This window comes from Sprattus sprattus (genome assembly GCF_963457725.1).
Source record: "Sprattus sprattus genome assembly, chromosome: 18".
Taxonomy (NCBI): Eukaryota; Metazoa; Chordata; class Actinopteri; order Clupeiformes; family Clupeidae; genus Sprattus; species Sprattus sprattus.
This window is the reverse complement of record NC_137916.1, coordinates 5,187,627-5,206,837: the sequence shown is the minus strand read 5'-3', so window position 1 is coordinate 5,206,837 and position 19,211 is coordinate 5,187,627. Positions and strand designations below refer to the sequence as shown.

Genomic DNA, 19,211 nt, shown 5'->3' with positions numbered 1-19,211 from the left:
CAAGCACTGGTCTACAGCTTTTCCTTAATGTGTTCAAAGCAATCCAGCATTAACACATAATGAAACTTTGTGATGAAGACCTAACCATTGTCATGTCCTGGTAGCCTACATGTCATGAGACTCCTGGCTATCCCTAGCGCCAACGCAAGTGGCAGCTTTTTCATGTAGCTCTGGTGTTTTGTAATCATGTATGTATTGTTTGTGAGTTGTATGTATTTATGTGCTGAGGTGTGTTTTTTGTTTGTCATGTCCTGGTAGCCTAGCCTACATGTCATGAGACTCCTGGCTATCCCTAGCGCCAACGCAAGTGGCAGCTTTTTCATGTAGTTCTGGTGTTTTGTATTCATGTATGTATTGTTTGTGAGTTGTATGTGCTTAGGTGCTGAGGTGTTTTTTTTTGTACTGTTCATAGGAGCATAGTCTGGGTGTTGTCTTTTCTCTCCTTCCCTCCCCAATGTTATGCTGTAATTCTTCCCTATCTTTAGCCAGTTTCACTCTGGCAGGGGGACTGCCAATGAAAACTAGCCTGTTGGCTACAATTGGGTGCATTTACATGTTAATGTTTATTAATGCACACTGTCCCTCTTCATCAAATAAACAAATCAATCAACCAATTTGCATGATATCTCACAAAATGCTGTCAGCAAGTGAGCTGGCATGTCTATGCCACATTAACCTCTATACATGTTCCTGTTAAATATTTACATGATACTGTGCTGAATAGTTAACCACCTCTTTTTTGATTTCATAAAATGCAGGAGTGACAGAGGGATTTATAATCACTCACGATGTGTCATACATGGAAAAGCTGAAATCTCACAAGATGTCTATGTGAAATAGACTGCAACTAAAATATGACTGTGACAAGCAAGGTGAAGAACAGTCTGGAAAGCTAACCCATACAGGAAAGAAAGAGTACGACAAGGACTATATTTTTACATGGGATCACCAAGTTCAATCAGTTGGAGACAAGACCTCTGATCTCTGTGGACACCTATGAGAATAAAAGTGATGGTTTGAGAAATCCTAACATGCAGGGAATAGTATTGCCAGTTCATCCATTTTTCGAGAGGTACATAGTGTGGTAGTTGGCATCACCTCAACAGCTGGGAAACCAATTCTTTGTTCCAAAACATACTTACCTAAATATAAAACGCATGGATGAATTTAGCCTTTTCCTCATAAGGGTTTAAATGCATTCCACAACTTTATTCAACACTAACTCCCATGTTATTAATGCTTTTTTAAAGGATTTACTTGAACATAAACTAGTCAGTTCCATATGGATAATGACTTCTGTCAAGACTAACTTTTGCAACTTTCATTTGCACAAAATACTTTTTGTCAATACTAGGTGCTTATAGCAAGTGACAGATTTGCTAACAAATGGAATACAGGAATTGCTTGATATTTCTGATGTTAGATGGAAATCGTAATTCCATGAGCGAGAGATGTTGAAGGCTTCCCTCGCCCTTATTAATATCCATTGCAAATGTAGGTATTTGTTTAGCATTAGCTCACTAACTTACTGAAACTAGATGTTTTAAATATTTAGTCTGCTATATTTAGTGTCCAATAATATTAGAAAATGTATCAATGTTTCCGTGGTTGTTCTTTTTATGTCTCAAGAGGTGGATCTTGGTCCTGGGACATCCCCATTAAAATTTCAGGACGATCCGGATTCTGGATCCGTATCTTTGTTTTCACACCTAAAGTGACATTGCCCCGAGAGATAGATCTTGCTTTACTATCAACGTCAACCCTTGCTGGAGGTCAGAAATCTCAGATTGCTCTTGTTAGCAATGTTACCATCCTGGAAAAGGCAGCCTAATCACCACCACTGTAATTTAATAGATATCGGGTACTACACTTCCTGCACACTTTGTGTAGGGGGTTTAAAGGGTAGTTCCTCCACTACTTCTTATAGGAGTATCTACCAGGGATATTGCAACACTCAATTAATAAATCAATTCAGACGCTCAGGTACATTACCGGTTGAAATGTACAAGCAGTAGGTTTGTGATCGTAGAGTTTTGATATGATATATAACTGAGAATGGTTAACAGAGGACATGCTGCAGAAAATGGAGCTCACTAAAGTGTGGGAAGATGTTGCATACCGAGTCTCAGGTTACATACACTGCTCACTCACACTTCATAGACAAGTATGCTGATGGGTCTTAAAAAGGGAGGAAAAGAGGTTTGTAATCGAATATGGAACAGATGTTACACACCTGGGAGAAGGAGGTCACAGATAAGTCATCCTCGTAGGCCAAACTGTCATATGCTATAGAGTAAGAGACTGTCGAATAGGAGGGGGCCATGTCCCTGAGTGAATCTTGTACTTAATTATGAAATATAATATTCAGAATTATAGCAGAACCTGTGAATTTTACATCTGTAGTTGTACAGCTTATGACAAGTTGGTGAGGATAAAGTAACACTTAAATGCAAGCAATTACCTTTTATAAGACTGGTAAATTCTTTAGGCATTTATTTTGTTTGAGAAGCACCATGGTGTCAAACCTTTCCTACACCCCACAATTGCAAAACACATTCAACATAAGAGTGGCTGTGACGAGATACAATAGGAGGGAAGATTTTCTCTTTTCTCTCATGGCTACTTTCAGACAGAAACAGTCCATTCAGTCTTGTCCCGGTCATGTCTAAGAACTTTAAAGCACTGTGCTGCCCTCTCCTGGCTAGACATTTACTGTAGATCAGGGGTCTTCAACGTTTTTCAGGCCAGGGACCCCCAAACTGATGGCGAGATGAGCAGGGACCCCCTACTATATAAATTGCATACAATTTTGTTTATAATATACTGGGCCTAGTGCCAAATAAACATAGCTACCCTGTTATTGTGTCGATGGCACACATCCTCCCACATTAAGGAGATGTATCTTCTTTTCAATTACTCCTGACTGACACGATCCAACGGATGACGGAGGAGGAGTCTGGCGCATGGAGTTGTGTTGACAACGTAGACGTTATAGTGAGATTGACAGGTCAACAAACCAATCACACCGCTAGCAAGTTGTTAAGATTGTAGGTAGTAGCTTGCTAACATTAGCTAGGAGGCTCACACACCTCGCAAATCCTCACTTATTTTTCAGTTACAATTAACGTTTTTTGACCTTGTACAGTGTCTATTTCTCTTTATTTATTTATTTTTTTAAATCTAAGCAAATGTCAAACTAACAATTTATAGGTACAAACAAGACCAGCTATGGAGTTTGGTTCGTCATCTTTTATTTTTGACCTTCGCGCTCTTTAGACTTGAGCAGAAACGCGATCTGATTGGCTAGTGCCTGTGCATGAAAGGTGCTGTGAGTGAACCGGTGCCCAGCTTGAGAGAGCTCCTGTGGGTAGCTGAATGTGTCGATTGGACTGAAAGATAACGTCTTCTCGATCAATTTATATGTTCGCTACAATATGTCGGATTTATGTTAATGTAAATTTAAAGGGAATAAATACAATTCTGATTTGGAAGACATTTAAATTTGTGGAAAAAAAATTGGTTGAATTTTTATTTATTTATTTATTTATTTTTAAATATTTTTTTTTTTTTTTTTTTAAATATTAAAACAAATTATCTTATCAACCAAAGATTTCGCGACCCCCCTGCAGTACCTCCGCGGACCCCCTGTTGAAGACCCCTGCTGTAGATGATTATGTCTCCCATCATAAATACACAAGATATTTCATTTGTAGTGCAAAAAAATAAATTCTATGATGTTTCCTGATGGATCTCATAATGCATAGAATATTTGGCAAAGAGAAATACCGGTACTTACTAATAGCCTCAATAAGTTTATGTAGGTCTCCGTCATCTCCTTGTTCAATCTAGCTTTTCCTTACCAGCACAGGGGTTTAATTGCATCAAACTGCTCAGAGTGGAACCATAGCATATTGGTACTGTTAAGCCGTTTGCACCGGAATTATGAGCAGAGAGTGTCAAAGGTCGCACTTCATGACCAAAGGTGTATTCTATATATTGTATATGCATATTAAAAAAAGTACATAAAGTGTGTTGGCAATTTACATAACTTGTAATCCAAGCTGTGAACAATCCTGTGGCAATCTGGGCCAAATCAACTGAAAACACTTCAACACTTCACCATTACATGGAACCTTAATGCAGAGTAAATATTTCAGCCTGTAGAGAACATCAAGTTTCATAACCTTTTTACTTTGAAAGACATAGAAATAATGCCCTCAATCCCTGCCTCGATCTCATCGTGCTCCTGGACTCTGGAAACCCCTTTAGGGGTTCCGGTGAGTATCAGATCCCCCTCCTCCAGGGATATAATGTCACTGATGTAGTTAATGAGGTATGGTATGGAAAAGATCATTTGAGACGTGTTGCCATTCTGCCGCATCTGGTCATTCACCTTGAGCCACAGTTGGATGTTTCCTGGGTCAGGGATCTTCTCTTTGGGGATGAACTCACTGACAGGACAGGATGTGTTGAAGGCTTTGGCAAGAGTCCACGGTAGACCTTTGGACTTGCACTCGTCTTGGATGTCCCGTGCAGTCATGTCTAAGCAAAGAACATAGCCGGCTACATGGTCCATCGCAGATTCTTGGGGAATGGCTGTTCCCGCTTTGCCGATGACCACCCCAAATTCAACCTCATGATGCAGATTGTTGGAGTACGCAGGCACGATTATTGGGCTTCCCTCTTTTAAATAAGCCGACGATGTCTTCAGGAACAGCACGGGCTCGGTTGGAATTGCGTTTTTAAGCTCTTTAGCGTGATCTGCGTAATTCCTCCCTACACAAATAATCTTTCTCCCCCATTCCCAAAATCTTGTCAGATTTCTCGCAGTCATTCTTCAGGTTGATAAGAAGGATAACGTGCTTGGGAATGACCTCTGAACGCTGGCTGACAAGTAAGCCAACAACGTAATGAAGTACGGAAAGCGATAGGACACAAACCTCACTGTAAATAAACATGAATTTTTTTTTTTTTTAGATCGGTCGGGTTTATTTCAGTTAATGCGAATTGGCTGTGACTAAACTGTTACTCTTAACGCAATGCTGCTTTAAGCAATACATGATTTTATATAAATAACATTTTTAATTTACTGATTATTTCATCAAGCTCATTACGCGTGCCGCACCCCCACACACGATTGGTTATAGATGGGGTCAAAGTTGAAATAGGGCTGGACTGTACTTTAAACCAAACTTTCTGCTTCCTCCATTTGCTGTTGCCATATATTCGAGGACATCTGACATACTGCTATGTTATTCAAGTCACTGTTGTCGAGTGCCTGCACTCTCGGTGTGTTTGGAGCTGCTACGTATACATTTGGTATGTTGCTAATGGCCACGACTTTCTTTAAGCGATGCACTGTCACTATCTCCCCTTTATGCTAGATTTATCGCTAATTTAACACGCGTTGTCATTTGCGGTGAAGTTACAACAAATCTAATGCACTGAACCAGAATGAACCAGCTAGGACCATGAACAGGACACTGTTACATCATCCCCAGGTCTTCTCACATGTCACAAAATGTCATTTACATGGTGTGACTGTGAAAGACAGAGGATTCTAGTAACTTACATTGCAATGCGAAGATACTGTCAGGCTAATCCTGCCATTCTTGTTCTGACATAATGGGTCAGTGCCACATTGCTAGAATTGTCATGTGGCAAAGCAACAACACAAAAGTGCTTCGACTGGTGTAGAACATATATGTTATAACTTGAGCCATAGCGTTCCTCTACGGAGTCGCTTTCCAACTTAAATTAGTGCAGCTTTTAAACGTTGTCGTACTCAGGTCACGTGATATAACAGCTGACTGACTGCTTTGCTATTTTAATATCGTTTTTTACATTAAAAGATTGTGTAGCTAATGTATTTCGTTTTTTAAGTGTACACTATTAAGTTGCATGTTACACGCCACGATAGATACAAGTATTTCACTGCAAGCCAAGAAGGTAATCAAAATGGTATGTATTTGCCAACTTGACTCATGACGTGTTAAAAGCAGAAGTCGAGATAAAAGAAACAAAAGCGCACACTGGGTCAAATGGGGCTAGAGTGCCATACACACATTGTTAGTCAGAACTGAGCTTCACCAAATGTGGAGAGACATACTGATTAAAGTAAGTGCTTTTCTTCTGGACAAATAGTTAAGGTGCGACTCTAAATATAGTGTTGAATACAGTGTTAACATTTCATATACACATTGTTTCCTTGTTTCATTCCTTTTTACATTATGATGCATAGGAAACATTGGGAACTTAATAAGTCAGATTGTGTTTTGGTTTGGTCCAAAATTGAATTATGACATCTTTATGTATATTTCATGTTGTGCAGAGTATTGTATCCCAAATGAGCTTGAATCGGGTAATATAGATTATTGGAGCTTGACAGTGTGTCTTCTTTGTTTCTCTCTTAGCTCCTAGGGTACAAGCAGCCCTCCTCCATTCAGTTGAAAGAAAATCTTCCATAGTGGAACAAACTGCCATGAAGATTGAACTCATTCCAGCACTCTCGGATAATTATATGTACCTTCTCATTGATGAAGATACAAAAGAAGCAGCCATTGTTGATCCCGTGGAGCCAGTCAAGGTAGACACAATGAACTGTAAACATACAAACATAATTGGATCCCCTATGCTTTGGGTATGTCATCCACTCCTGATTAATGCATGATTCATTTATTTTACTGTTGTAAGGTTGTAGAAGCAGTGAAAAAGCATGGCGTGAAACTGAAAACTGTCTTGACCACTCATCATCACTGGTAGGTTTAACGTCATCATTTTTTAAGTATCTGGTTAAAAGCATCTGTAAGTGGACAGAAAATAACCACAACAGCAATGCCACTGACCGATTTAACAGATCTTTAACATAACTGGAAGAAATATAGGTCCTTTCTCACAGAGCTGACCATTGTCAGAGATGGCAAAAGGATTTGTATTATATGGTGCTTTTTTCACTAAGGGACCATGCAGGTGGGAATGAAAAAATGTTGAAACTGGTTCCTGGACTGACCGTCTATGGAGGGGATGACAGAGTGGATGCCCTGACCAGTAAAGTGAAACATAACAACACATTCAAGGTAACCTATGTCTGCCAGCCCAACCTGGGTCAGTTCATGTATAGAAGGTAGAGGTTACGTTTTCTATTGCAGATGTACTTAATGTTTTTGTCTCCTCTATTCCTTGGCAGGTTGGTTCGCTTAACGTTAAATGCTTGTTCACTCCGTGCCACACCACTGGGCATATCTGCTACTTTGTGACCAAGGACAACAGCTCTGAACCGCCAGCTGTCTTCACAGGTTTGTCCTCCATTTGTTATGGTTATTCACGAGGACACAGACAGAAACATGTGCTTCATTACAATATGAATACTCATGCCTCTCCTTTATTGGCGTTTCATGTCTGTTCAGGAGACACTCTGTTTGTTGCTGGTTGTGGGAAGTTCTTTGAGGGTACTGCTGAGCAGATGTACAAAGCACTGATTGAGATTCTTGGTCAGCTTCCTCCTGAAACGGTAAACACACCTGTTCTTAACTAGCAAATTGGAGTAGGCAACAGCTGTGCTGTGAGTGAAATGGTTAATAACATCTGGATGGCTGAAGTAAAGCTGCTTTACAATTGCAATTATTTAGTTTTAAACACTCTACAAGCAGACCGTAAACTGTCAACAAATAGTCTATAAACGTATGAAATGTCAGTCAAGAAGGCCAAACTACCTGTCAACTTTAAATCCAACTCTGGTTGTATTCCTCATACCTGAGGCACAACAGGTATTTTGAGAGACTGAAAAAAGTATTGTGGGTGTGTGGCCATCATATAGTGTGGCAGGAATTTGTGCAGTAATACATCCTCCCTATTTGTTGTTATATTGAAGATTTGTAGTCTGTAGTTTATAAATGACTATAAATATCGTACCTGTCATGAAATGTAATTTTTAAGATCCATACTTTGATAGACACATCTTTGAGTGACTGGTACTTCAAACTGGTGGATGGAATGTGAGTTGTGTATCAATTTGCTGTTTCATTGTGCATATCCTTTTGGCATTATTCCTAATGTAAAGTATTATTTGAATTCCAGCGTGTATTCTGTGGTCATGAATACACTGTGAACAACCTGAAGTTTGCACGCCATGTTGAACCAGATAATGAAGTCATCCGGAAAAAGCTTGCCTGGGCCAAGGTAATTATCTCTGACACAAGTTAAGTTATTTACATCCAGAAAAAAAAGGATTCAAATTACTTTGGTTTCTCAGGAAAAATGCTCAAACGGAGAACCAACCCTCCCCTCAACTGTGGCTGATGAATTCAGGTTTAACCCATTTATGAGAGTACGGTAAGTAGGCCATCTACTGAGATGTTTTGAAAAAAGTCTAATCTGTCTCCTGGTTATGCTGATCATACTTGGTCTTTGTGGATTAGAGAGAAAACAGTCCAGGACCATGCGAAGACAAGCGACCCCATTGAGGCAATGCAAAGCATTCGAAAGGAAAAAGACAACTTCCGCGTCCCGAAGAACTAAAAAGAACCAATGACCCCGCTCCAGAAGCCTTCCACGACCACAGTCCATGCTGTTACTACCATAGACATACTGTATATAGATGTCTATGGTTACAACCAGAGGTTAAATTGGGCCGGAGCGCTCCGGAGCGCAGCTCCGCCTCCTTTGGCCCACAACAAACCCAACCGGAGCTCAGCTCCGTCTCCCTCTGTGTAAAGTAATCATATACTTCTTTAATTTTTTTCTCATCTCCTGACAAACGCATTGCAATATGAGACTATATAACTCACAACACTACTCAAAGATACTCTAGCCAATACATTTTACATGGAATTATGAGACGTCTAAGGGCATTCTACTGATTCTCTCGTGAATATGGTGCTGATTTGTTGCGCGGTCTCAATAGCGTCCACTTTGCAGTTTGACAGTTTGTAAACAATCTCCCGCGACCTGCGCGTGTGAACGTCTGAGTGTAACTTATTTGTGTTTAGTGTCAAATTGTACGTCTGGACTGCAATCGGCAGCATTTTCATGCAAGGTAAGTTTTTAAACAACATTATTCACTAAGACGTTTCTGCTGGTTTTTATATTTCATAACAACATTCTTTACAGAAACATAGGAAAGGTAATACATGCGCTGAACTCTTTATTACATTTATTGTAGCCCGACCTATTAGACGTACGCTGAATATGTGCCATTTTTGCTACAAAGCTAATTTAAATACCCTTTTTGGGCAGGGACTTACGTTTTCCGAAATCCGCGATCCTGGTTGGCAGTTGAATGAATATTAATTTACGTACCAGATCGTAGGGGCGGGCTACGATATATAATTTGTGTCAATATGAACTCATGAATATGAACTACTAGTTCATACAAAGTTGCACAGGCACCCTCCCTACCTTAAGGCGACCAGACGTTTCTACCTTTTCCCATTATAATTTTATAAGTGAAATAGAGGAGACCATCACATAGATAACTAGCGATCATTTTATGTAAATGGAACTCTTCCATTTAAATCGCGTAAGACTTCATTAGCTAGCTAGTTAGCTAGCATAACTAGGTAACCATAGCACCCAGCTATAAGCAACAACCACAGCAACCAGCTCCGAGTGATTACGTTTGTCCTCACCGAACACATTTCACATTTAATTAAGCGTTAGCTGACTATCAATGTAGGATACTGGAAACAACAACATATGGTCACAAAAGAAATCTTTGACATCCTCTCAGAATTTTTTATTTTGTCATGAACTATGCTAAAACTGTAAACAAGACAGAGGGCATATTAAGGATAGGATAAACTTTTATTAATTCAATTGCCAAAGCAGCAGAATAGTGGGAATAGGAATCAAGTCTCTATACATCATCATCAAAAAAATAAAATAAAATTGATAGTTTGTGGCTGTGTGATGTGTGATGCTCCATTCATTTTAAAGTAAACAAACTGTTTGGTTGACTAAGCTGATTGTATTCATTTATTCAGACACTGAGTCTGAGTCTTCAGTCTTAAACAATGAAGCGGACCCTGGAGGATTTTTTTGGAGGGTAAGTTAAGGTTGTTTTGCAAAATATGCCCAATAGTACTACTAATATAACTATTACTACTACTGCAAATAATAATGATAACAACAATATGAAGATGAAAAACAAAGTGATATGCGAAATAAATATGAATTGAATAGTGGCAAGAGCAAAGCCCTTAAAAAAGGCACAACCAGCAGCCAAGCAGCAGCCCGCAGCAGTGGTAGCAGCCCAGTGTCAGACCTCAGCAGTGGTAGCAGTAGCAGCAGCAGCAGCAGCAGCAGCAGCAGCAGCAGCAGCAGCAGCAGCAGCAGCAGCCCAGCGTCAGACGTCAGCAGTGGTAGCAGCCCAGCGTCAGCCCTCAGCACTGGTAGCAGCAGCAGCCCAGCGTCAGCCCTCAGCAGTGGTAACAGCAGCAGCCCAGCGTCAGCCCTCAGCAGTGGTAACAGCAGCAGCCCAGCGTCAGCCCTCAGCAGTGGTAGCAGCAGCAGCCCAGCGTCAGCCCTCAGCAGTGGTAGCCCAGCGTCAGCCCTAAGTGGTGGTAGCAGCAGCAGCCCAGCGTCAGCCCTCAGCAGTGGTAGCAGGCCAGCATCAGCATTCAGCAGCAGTAGCCCAGCGTCAGCCCTAAGTGGTGGTAGCAGCAGCAGCAGCCCAGCATTAGCCCTCAGCGACAGTTTACCAAATTGTTGGACTTTGGCCCAATACGAACACTTCAAAACCAAATACTCTTTTCTTTTTTTGTCCAATAAAGCATTAGGGTGTCATGTATGCAGAGAGGCAGGGTCACCAGGGGCATTGAGATCTGGTTGCAGCAAGTCCACATTTTCAATTGAATGGCAGAATGGGAGAGTGAATTCATATGGTGACACAAAAGAAAAACAAATGAAATCGTTACGTAAAAAAATTCATGAGCATCACACATCACACAGCCACAAACTTGCGGAGTCAATATGTCAAAAACAAGCTGAAAACCCTCTAGATGCCAGCTTCCTAAAAGCACAGCAGGAGCTACTATTCACTACTGAGAGGGTTTTTCGCACTGCTTATCACATTGCTAAAAGGGACCGCCCTTACACTGATCATCCTGCACTTATAGATTTGCAGCGTCTGAATGGCCTTAATATGGGGAGAGTTTTACACAGCAATGTCACATGCACAGACATTGTTGATTTTATTTCTCTTGAAATGAAACATGCCCTCATTGCCAGTATCAAGAACACAAGGCCCAAAATTTCTATCCTAGTAGATGAGAGCACAACATTGAGCAAAAAGTCTTGTTTAATTGTTTACATTCGGGCATCTGTGCAAAATTCAGACCCGCTTACTTTTTTCTTTGATATTGTCGAGCTGGACCATACCACAGCAGATGGCATAACACACGCTTTGCTCAAGTGCCTCGGTGACAGCGGGCTAGATGATGATTTTCTAAAAGATTGCCTTCTTGGCTTCTGTTCAGATGGGGCATCAGTGATGTTAGGTAGGAAGGCAGGGGTGTACACACAGTTGAAGGCCAGATATCCAGCAGTGGTTGGCTGGCACTGCCTTAATCATAGGCTTGAGCTGTCTGTTGGGGATGCAGTCAAGAGCTGTGTGGAGATTAATCACTTCACCAGTTTCTTAGATAAGTTGTATTGTCTTTACCATCAGTCACCCAAAAATTTAAGAGAGCTGGAAGTGGCTGCATCTGCAGTGGGCACACAGTTGCGCAAAATAGGGCGTGTGTTGGGTGTGAGATGGGTGGCCTCCTCTTACAGGACTCTTGAGGCTGTCTGGAACTTGTATGGTGCTTTGTATCAGCACTTTATAAATGCCAGCAAGGATGCAACAAGGAGTTCAGTGGATAAGTCCATGTATCTTGGGCTTGCCACTAAACTTAGTTCAGCTGATTTTATCCTGAATATTGGACTGATGTTTGATGCATTAGAGGAGCTCAAAGATTTGTCTGAGGCATTGCAGAGGAGGGAGATCCATCTGACGGAAGCTTTAAAAAATGTAAAACGCCAGGCAGACGTTTTTGCAATGATGGCGGAGGCACCAGGTCCTCATTATCAGGTTGCTTACCAGGCTGTTCAAGATGGTATTTTCAAGGGGGTGTCCGTTAAAACAGATGGGAGACAAACAAAGATCGACCCTGAGAAGTTTTATCACATACTTAGTGACAGTATGATGTCAAGAATGGTCCCAGAGGAAGAAGCTCAGCTTTATGAAAAGCTTAATGTGCTTTCCCCAAACACTTGGCCTTCTCCAGTTCCATTGCTGTTTGGAGAGCTGAAATTAAGAGAGGTGTGTGAACACTTTAAAATGAATTTCTCTGTTGTCAAACAGGGTTTTCGAGAATATAAAGATAACCCACAGATGCCTATGACACAAGGTCTTTTAAAATTAAACCAAGTAGCCAACACACTAGCAGTGAGCACAGCTGAGTGTGAGAGAGGATTCTCAGCTATGAATTCTGTTCTGTCAACCCTTCGGAATAAGCTGAGAATTGAGCATGTCTCCTCGTTGTTGTTTATCAAGTTAGTGGGTCCTCCACTAGAGTTGTGGAAGCCATCGAAGTTCGTTAAGAAGTGGGTTTTGAGGAGAAGGTCGGCAGACCATTTAGCCTGTAGACAGCGTAATCCCCCTGAGGAGGACCATGCTTTCACTCCTATTTGGCAGGTGCTGAATTAGGCTAATTAATTACTTTGGCTATAATATTATGTCTATGCTGTCCTCGACCTGGGTTTCCTCTTTTTAAAAAAAGTCAAACTGGAACAGACAAAAATATTGGCAAAATGGCGTTTCTGAAATAGCAACTAAACTATGCAAGCTCTTGGTGTCATGCTTCCCTCATGCCGCACACGAGGGTAACATGACACTGAGAGCTAGCATAGTTTAGCTGCTATTTTCTAGCTGGGAATTCTCCTCGTGACATTTATAAACATAAATTCAAATTACTTTTCGAAATTGTCTAAACGGCATTCATACACCAACTCAAAATATGTACTTACAGAATAATTATGTCCAAAGCTTGTCCAACGCGTGTCCAAATCTTGCGCGTGGAAGAAGGCTTTTCGAGGAGGAATTCAGCTTAAAGCAAACAAGCTCAGCTCTCGTGATACATCAACTGATTAAATGAAAACCAATCCTGCGCGTTTTCCCTTATGGGCTTGCCAATGGGGGGCAGTATTTACTAATCTAAATGTACTAAAGCTACTAAATTTAGGTAGGCATTTCGTATAGAAAGCAGAACACACGTCGATCTATCTCAAAATAAAATGTTTAAGGTTTTAAAGGTTTAAGGTTTTTAAGGTTTAAGGTTTAGTTGTTTTCTAATTGTTTTCAAATTTTTTGGGGGAAATTTTAAATTCCATAGTTCATTGACTAACTAAGTTTTTTTTAGTGTTTCCTAGAATGATTGTATATATGTGTTGTGTTTTTGATTGTATAAATACCTATGTCTGTTTTAATGATAGCTTGCAAGAATGTTTTCTTAATGTTGTTTGATGATAAAAAGATAATAAATTGAATTCTAGCCTTTTTGTTTGAAAAACGAATCAATCCCTTCACATTAGAAGCAGAAAAAGAGCCCCTTTAGTGTAATACTGCATTTAGTGTAATACTGCATTTAGTGTAATACTGCATGTGAGGGCGATATGAATATAGATGCTTTTGAAAATATGACCATTGACCGCACACAAGGGCTCCCCCTCCTCACAAAAGCCAATTTAACCACTGGTTACAACCACACTACTTACCAGAGAGTACCTTCAAAGAGCTACTGCTGACAAATGTCACCCAATAACAAAGCCGTTTCAGTTAACTTTATTTCCTTTTGAAATTTTGTATCTCTGTGGCATCAGTAGTATTTGAAACATGATTTGGTTCATGTGACGTGTACAGAAGGATGTTATCTGTAAATGTATAACATAAAAGATATTTTAATATTACTGAGTTCTTAAAATTGGCAACCCTGGGTAGCCATGTGAAATGTTATAAAATGACAAGAAAAGCAGGGAACACTTTAATTTTGAGAAATGTATGCTATAGGCCTAACTTCTGCTATTTGTGTGTAGAGCAATGGTTTTGTGGTACTATTTTATTTATGTAAATCTGTCATTAGGCCTATCGGATATGCTGTTTTAATGTGGATTATCTAAAGACATTGCAATATATTATTTCATATATCATGATTTTCTTTGAAGAGATATAGATAACATTCTTTATCTGTTTTCTGGTCACTAACAAAGTTAATTTCGAGCGTGTTATCCGGCAGACTTTGCACTTTGTGTTTTCATAAATGTTGCTTGTCCACATTTTAAACGACATACAGCGTATAAAAATGTTCAACTCAAAATGTCAGTTGCTTATTTATTATTTGCCCCCGACTTTCATTTAGAGAAACACTAGAAAGAAAGAGCTGTATTTGTGGGAATATGGTGAGTTGTGCTTAGGTGATTTGTAGTCCTTACAGGTCTCTGATATCAGTTTATTGGACTGGTACATTGTCAGAATCATTTCCGAGTTGAAATAACATGAGATCGCTTACGATGGCGAGGCAACTGTGTAAACTCGCGCTTATTACATATTAGCGCTTTGACATTGAATGCGATTTTGTTAACATAGTTTTCTTCAAATGCAACAGTTTACGGCAACGTTAAAACAGCTGAAACTATGTGAACTGGGGTTAGGTAATGGCGAACTGTTGCCTAGGCAGCTGGGTTAATACTATCCTTATTGACAGAAGTTGGTACGGAACCCGGGAGAGGTCACGTTAAATTATATATTTTCTGGCCGTGATAATTCGTGAGCACGTTTTCCTTTAATCGAGCCCTCGATTTGATCAAATGTGCTCACTTTTGTCATTTCCGACATTTTCCCGGTTTATTCTGCTCATTCAGAGGGTCTCATAATGTCCCACCACTTTCAATTTCGTGCACTTTCGACAATATATTAAGTTATAACTTATAAGTGACTGGAGTTGTGAAGAGTGCATAGTTTGATGGTCTGCCACGCCCACACCCTTCACACTTTGTAAAAGACTCTCATAACTTTTAATTCCCCATTGCTGAAGAGTAACCTGGCCACGTTTGAAGGCATTACTATTAAATCTGTAGGAGGAGTTCAATCACATGCGAGGTGTGAAAACAAAGTTAAGGAGACGGTTCGCTCTCAGAGTCCTTTTTAATGTGCTCAAACTCATAATGGCATGCTGGTTGGCTAAAGTTCTCAATGTATCCTTGTACGCCATGCCCAAACCATTGTATACCCTGACCAGATCCATCTCGCTAGACAGGTTTCCACTATCTCCTGGATTGTTGTAACGTGCTCATGTTTAAATGTGTCAACTCAAGACAATATCGAGTGCACGTTTTACAAATTGTGGCCACGTTTAAGTAGATCGTGCACACACTAAATTATGCTCTCATTGTACCAAATCGTTCCCTCGTTTTAGTAAATAGTGTCCTCGTTTTAATAAATGGTTCCCTCGTTTTACAATGCTTTAAATGACAGCACAATTTAGTAAAATGAGAGCACACTATAGTAAAACGAGGGCACACTTTAGTAAAATGAGAGCACACTATAGAAAAACGAGGGCACACTTTAGTTAAACGAGCGCACAATAAAGTAAAAAGAGAGCACACTATAGTAAAACGAGAGCACACTATAGTAAAACGAGAGCACATTGTAGTAAAACAAGCGCACGTTCTAGTAAAACGAGCGCACGTTCTCTGCACATGTGAAACCTTTTGTGATGACCCCTCCAGGGTTCCGTAAGTTAGAATTAAGTTTTTGTAAAGATTTTTTTTTGTTCTGGTATTAAAACACACATGCTTAATTGCAACGGCTTGATGTCATTGTGTAGAAATGCCACCCAGTGGTTACTTTAAAACCCCTTAGCACTTTAACCTCAAATAAAACATGAACACTATATTTGAACTGCAAATGATCACATCAGTTTCGTAAAATATTTAAACCAACACGTCTGGCAACTCTAGCTCTAAACCGATCTTAGCGAAGCCCATAACCTCAATTGGTCCGTCGTCACCTCCTCGTGTGTGTCTGTCGAACTGTGGCCATGAAGGTAAAGGTGATTTCTATCTTGGAAGATAACTATATGTATCTGGTCATTGATGAGCAGACCAAAGAGGCAATTGCCGTCGACCCTGCTTTGCCACATCGGGTAAGATCAGATCTTCTCTCAAATATGTTAGTGTCATCTTTTCTGTAATTCTTTCAAACTGATGTAACAATATTTTTTCTGTCAAAGCTTTTACAGATAGTGAAACGGGAAGGAGTGTCTCTCTTAGCGATACTCACTACCCATCATCACTGGTAAGCCCTGTCTTGTCATCTCTTTGTAAGAGTATACCTTAGGTTGCAGTGGCATGCATCACTTAGCGAGATGTAGGCCTATAGAATATCTGTCTCTGTTAGGGGCCACACAAGGGGCAACGAAGATTTGTTGAAAGAAGTTCCAGGACTGAGGGTGTATGGTGGAGATGATCGTATCAAAGGATTGACAGATAAAGTAACCAACTGCCAGGAGTTGAAGGTAGTACAGTGAGCTAAGACCTCTCTTATACATTCATAACGTGAGCCTATTGAAGATGTCACTTAAGCACATGAATGTTGCTGAATATGAGTTCATAATAATGTTGTGCTCTTTCCAGTTTAATTCCATCAATGTGAGGTGCCTGTTCACTCCCTGTCACACTACAGGACACATGTGCTACTTCGTGTGGGAGGATGACTGCAGTGATTCCCCTGCTGTTTTCACAGGTCAGCAGCGGTCATGTGGATTTACGACATGAAGTCTGTACCAACTGAAGAACGGACATCTCTGATAACACTTGTGGTTTGATTGGCAGGGGATACGCTCTTTATTGGTGGCTGTGGAAAGTTCCTAGAAGGAACTGCAGAACAGATGCTTCATAACCTGACAGAAGTGTTGGGGACCCTCCCTAAAGACACAGTAAGTCTCCGGCAGTGACAAAGAACTCCCAGGTCTGCAACGTACACCAAGAAGATGCGGTGAAGTATAGCTTTGTTGACTTGGTATATTTTGCAGAAGGTGTTTTGTGGTCATGAATACACAAAGAAGAACCTCAAGTTTGCCTTAATGGTTGAGCCAGAGAACGAGAAAGTGAAGGAGATGCTGAATTGGGCAAAGGTGTGTGTGTGTGCGCCACCAGGAAGAAGATGTGTTTGATGTGTTTAATATGCTATAAGGTTAAGGACTATTACTATTTTCTAGTTAAGTTTAACATATGAGGACAACAAGAAAAATGACTACTGCCTGAATGCAATGTTGTTGAAATTGACATTGAAATTGTTTCTTTCTGTGAGAAGGCCAGAGATGATGATGACAAACCAACGGTTCCCTCAACCTTACTGGAGGAATTTGAGTACAACCCCTTCCTGCGTCTTTCGTGAGTGTCTGTGTATTGAATTACCTAGCATAGGAAGAGCTGGGGCTCCAGCAGTAGTCATTCCGAGTGGTATTTGTACCACTTAACTCTTCATATCTCCCGTGACAGGAATGAGGCCGTCCAAAAGTTCACTGGGAAGACGGACCCCGTGGAGGTGTTGCGTGTGCTCCGCAAGGAGAAGGACAACTTCAAGAAGCCCAAAGACCGAGCAACCCTCCACACCATGATGGCAATGGAGTGGGGGCTGCTGCAATCATGACCCCAATGTGATCTTGACCCTCAAGTGATCCTGACTCCAAAGCGATCATGACCCCTAAGCGATCTTGATCCCCAAACGATCCTGACCCCAATGCGATCCTGACCCCCAAGCGATCCGGACCCCCAAGCGATCCTGACCCCAATGCGATCCGGACCACCAATGTAATCCTGACCCCCAAGCGATCCTGACACCCAATCCCAGCCAACCTATGCAAAGAAGAAAGAGGCTTGAGAAGTGCTTGCAAAGGTTGGGCAGATGCAACAAACACAAGAGGCCTGAACATCACCCTGGGGGGGTAGCAGGTTGCACGCATCACACTAAGAGCATTCGTCTTACCTTAATACTGTTTTATTCATAACTCGAGTTCAATGCCCTTAATAGATACGTGACCTCAAAATGCCCCGGCACTCAACTGAATGATATGGACCGATGCTGCTTGTGTGCTACTTTAACAGACTGGCTGGGCCAAGTGTTTGTATTGCACTTGAACTTGAGAGTGTACACTAATGAGGCTTGTATACCAGATCAGTTGGTATTTAATGTTTAATTGTATTAATGTAACATCACCTACACACAGATCAAATGTTACACTTTAAATAAGTGGCCTCTTCAGAGGTGCAATTATATATTTAAACAATATACACTACCGTTGAAAAGTTTAAAATATCCCAAAACTCATGTTTTTATCCATCAAGTAAGGTACAAAATTAATAGAAAATGTAGACATTGCGATTTTAGCATGAAATGAGTTTTGTTCTTGAATATATAAAAAAATACTCCACTTGCACAATTATAAACTTTTCACCATTACAAGTTGACTGACTCCTCCATTAATATGTCTTGCATAATTTGGAGCAATTCACAAAGTTTCTTCTCTGTGATCCAAACACCACAGCTTAGATTTGTATATCTACATTTTTGAAATCATCCTCCACTAAATATCTGCTTCCATTTGCCCATTTAAATATTCCTCTTTCTTTGAAACAGTTTCCAGAAGGCTAGCTTTCCAGAGCATCTTCACTGTTGAAGTTAAAACTGGCGTTTTCTTGATACTATTTGATAACGCAGCCAGCTGAGGACTTGTGAGGCATCTGTTTCTCAAATGAAAGATTCTGATGCTTTTACCCACCTTGACCTTCACAGCTGTGTACTGGGGTCCCCAGCTTGTCGTTCTGCCCTGGTTAAAGTCCGTTTGCACTGTTTCAAGAAGGAAGTGGTACATATCATTGTAAGATATATTCAGTTTCTTAGCCTCATAAGAACATCTAGAGATTCCATTCAAAATCAGCCGTTTCCCGGTGAAACAATGTCGATACTATTTACTGTTTAATTTCAGTTTATTTGGATGTTTGTCTTTCAAAATATGATTTCCTTTCCAAAACAAGGACATTTCTTTGCGATTCTAAACATTGTTAAGGTAGTGTATATTTCTTAACATTTGACCTAATTCAATTGACGTAACATGGCCGGAAATCAAACAGCAAATAACATACCTGAAATGGAAATCATTATGTTGTAGGGA

General features: G+C 40.5%; 3 protein-coding genes across 3 annotated transcripts; 2 read left to right on the top strand and 1 right to left on the bottom strand.

The window, feature by feature from the left end:
* Positions 1–2,541: 2,541 nt before the first annotated feature.
* fahd1 (fumarylacetoacetate hydrolase domain containing 1) lies at positions 2,542–4,891 on the bottom strand. Its single transcript, XM_080857191.1, has one exon. It carries the CDS (start codon positions 4,832–4,834, stop codon positions 4,178–4,180), a length of 657 nt encoding a protein of 218 aa, XP_080713317.1. The 5' UTR covers positions 4,835–4,891; the 3' UTR covers positions 2,542–4,177.
* A 329-nt stretch (positions 4,892–5,220) lies between these two features.
* LOC308379873 (hydroxyacylglutathione hydrolase, mitochondrial-like) lies at positions 5,221–9,936 on the top strand. Its single transcript, XM_080857135.1, has 9 exons — positions 5,221–5,319; positions 6,414–6,586; positions 6,694–6,758; positions 6,959–7,076; positions 7,187–7,295; positions 7,407–7,510; positions 8,077–8,178; positions 8,252–8,331; positions 8,418–9,936. Exons 1-9 carry the CDS (start codon positions 5,250–5,252, stop codon positions 8,515–8,517), a joined length of 921 nt encoding a protein of 306 aa, XP_080713261.1. The 5' UTR covers positions 5,221–5,249; the 3' UTR covers positions 8,518–9,936.
* A 6,140-nt stretch (positions 9,937–16,076) lies between these two features.
* Positions 16,077–17,751, top strand: LOC308379799 (hydroxyacylglutathione hydrolase-like protein; the record flags this gene model as incomplete). Its single annotated transcript, XM_080857063.1, has 8 exons — positions 16,077–16,181; positions 16,269–16,333; positions 16,436–16,553; positions 16,672–16,780; positions 16,870–16,973; positions 17,070–17,171; positions 17,351–17,430; positions 17,539–17,751. The coding sequence occupies 8 exons, from the start codon at positions 16,077–16,079 to the stop codon at positions 17,687–17,689; spliced, it is 834 nt and encodes a 277-aa protein (XP_080713189.1). The 3' UTR covers positions 17,690–17,751.
* Positions 17,752–19,211: the final 1,460 nt, after the last annotated feature.

Bases quoted from the DNA above. Each gene is read 5' to 3' on its own strand.
- fahd1 (XM_080857191.1), bottom strand. From the start codon at position 4,834: ATGACTGCGAGAAATCTGACAAGATTTTGGGAATGGGGGAGAAAGATT.
- LOC308379873 (XM_080857135.1), top strand. From the start codon at position 5,250: ATGTTATTCAAGTCACTGTTGTCGAGTGCCTGCACTCTCGGTGTGTTT. The intron at 7,077-7,186 runs GTAACCTATGTC...ATTCCTTGGCAG, and splicing joins AACATAACAACACATTCAAG to GTTGGTTCGCTTAACGTTAA. The intron at 7,296-7,406 runs GTTTGTCCTCCA...ATGTCTGTTCAG, and splicing joins ACCGCCAGCTGTCTTCACAG to GAGACACTCTGTTTGTTGCT.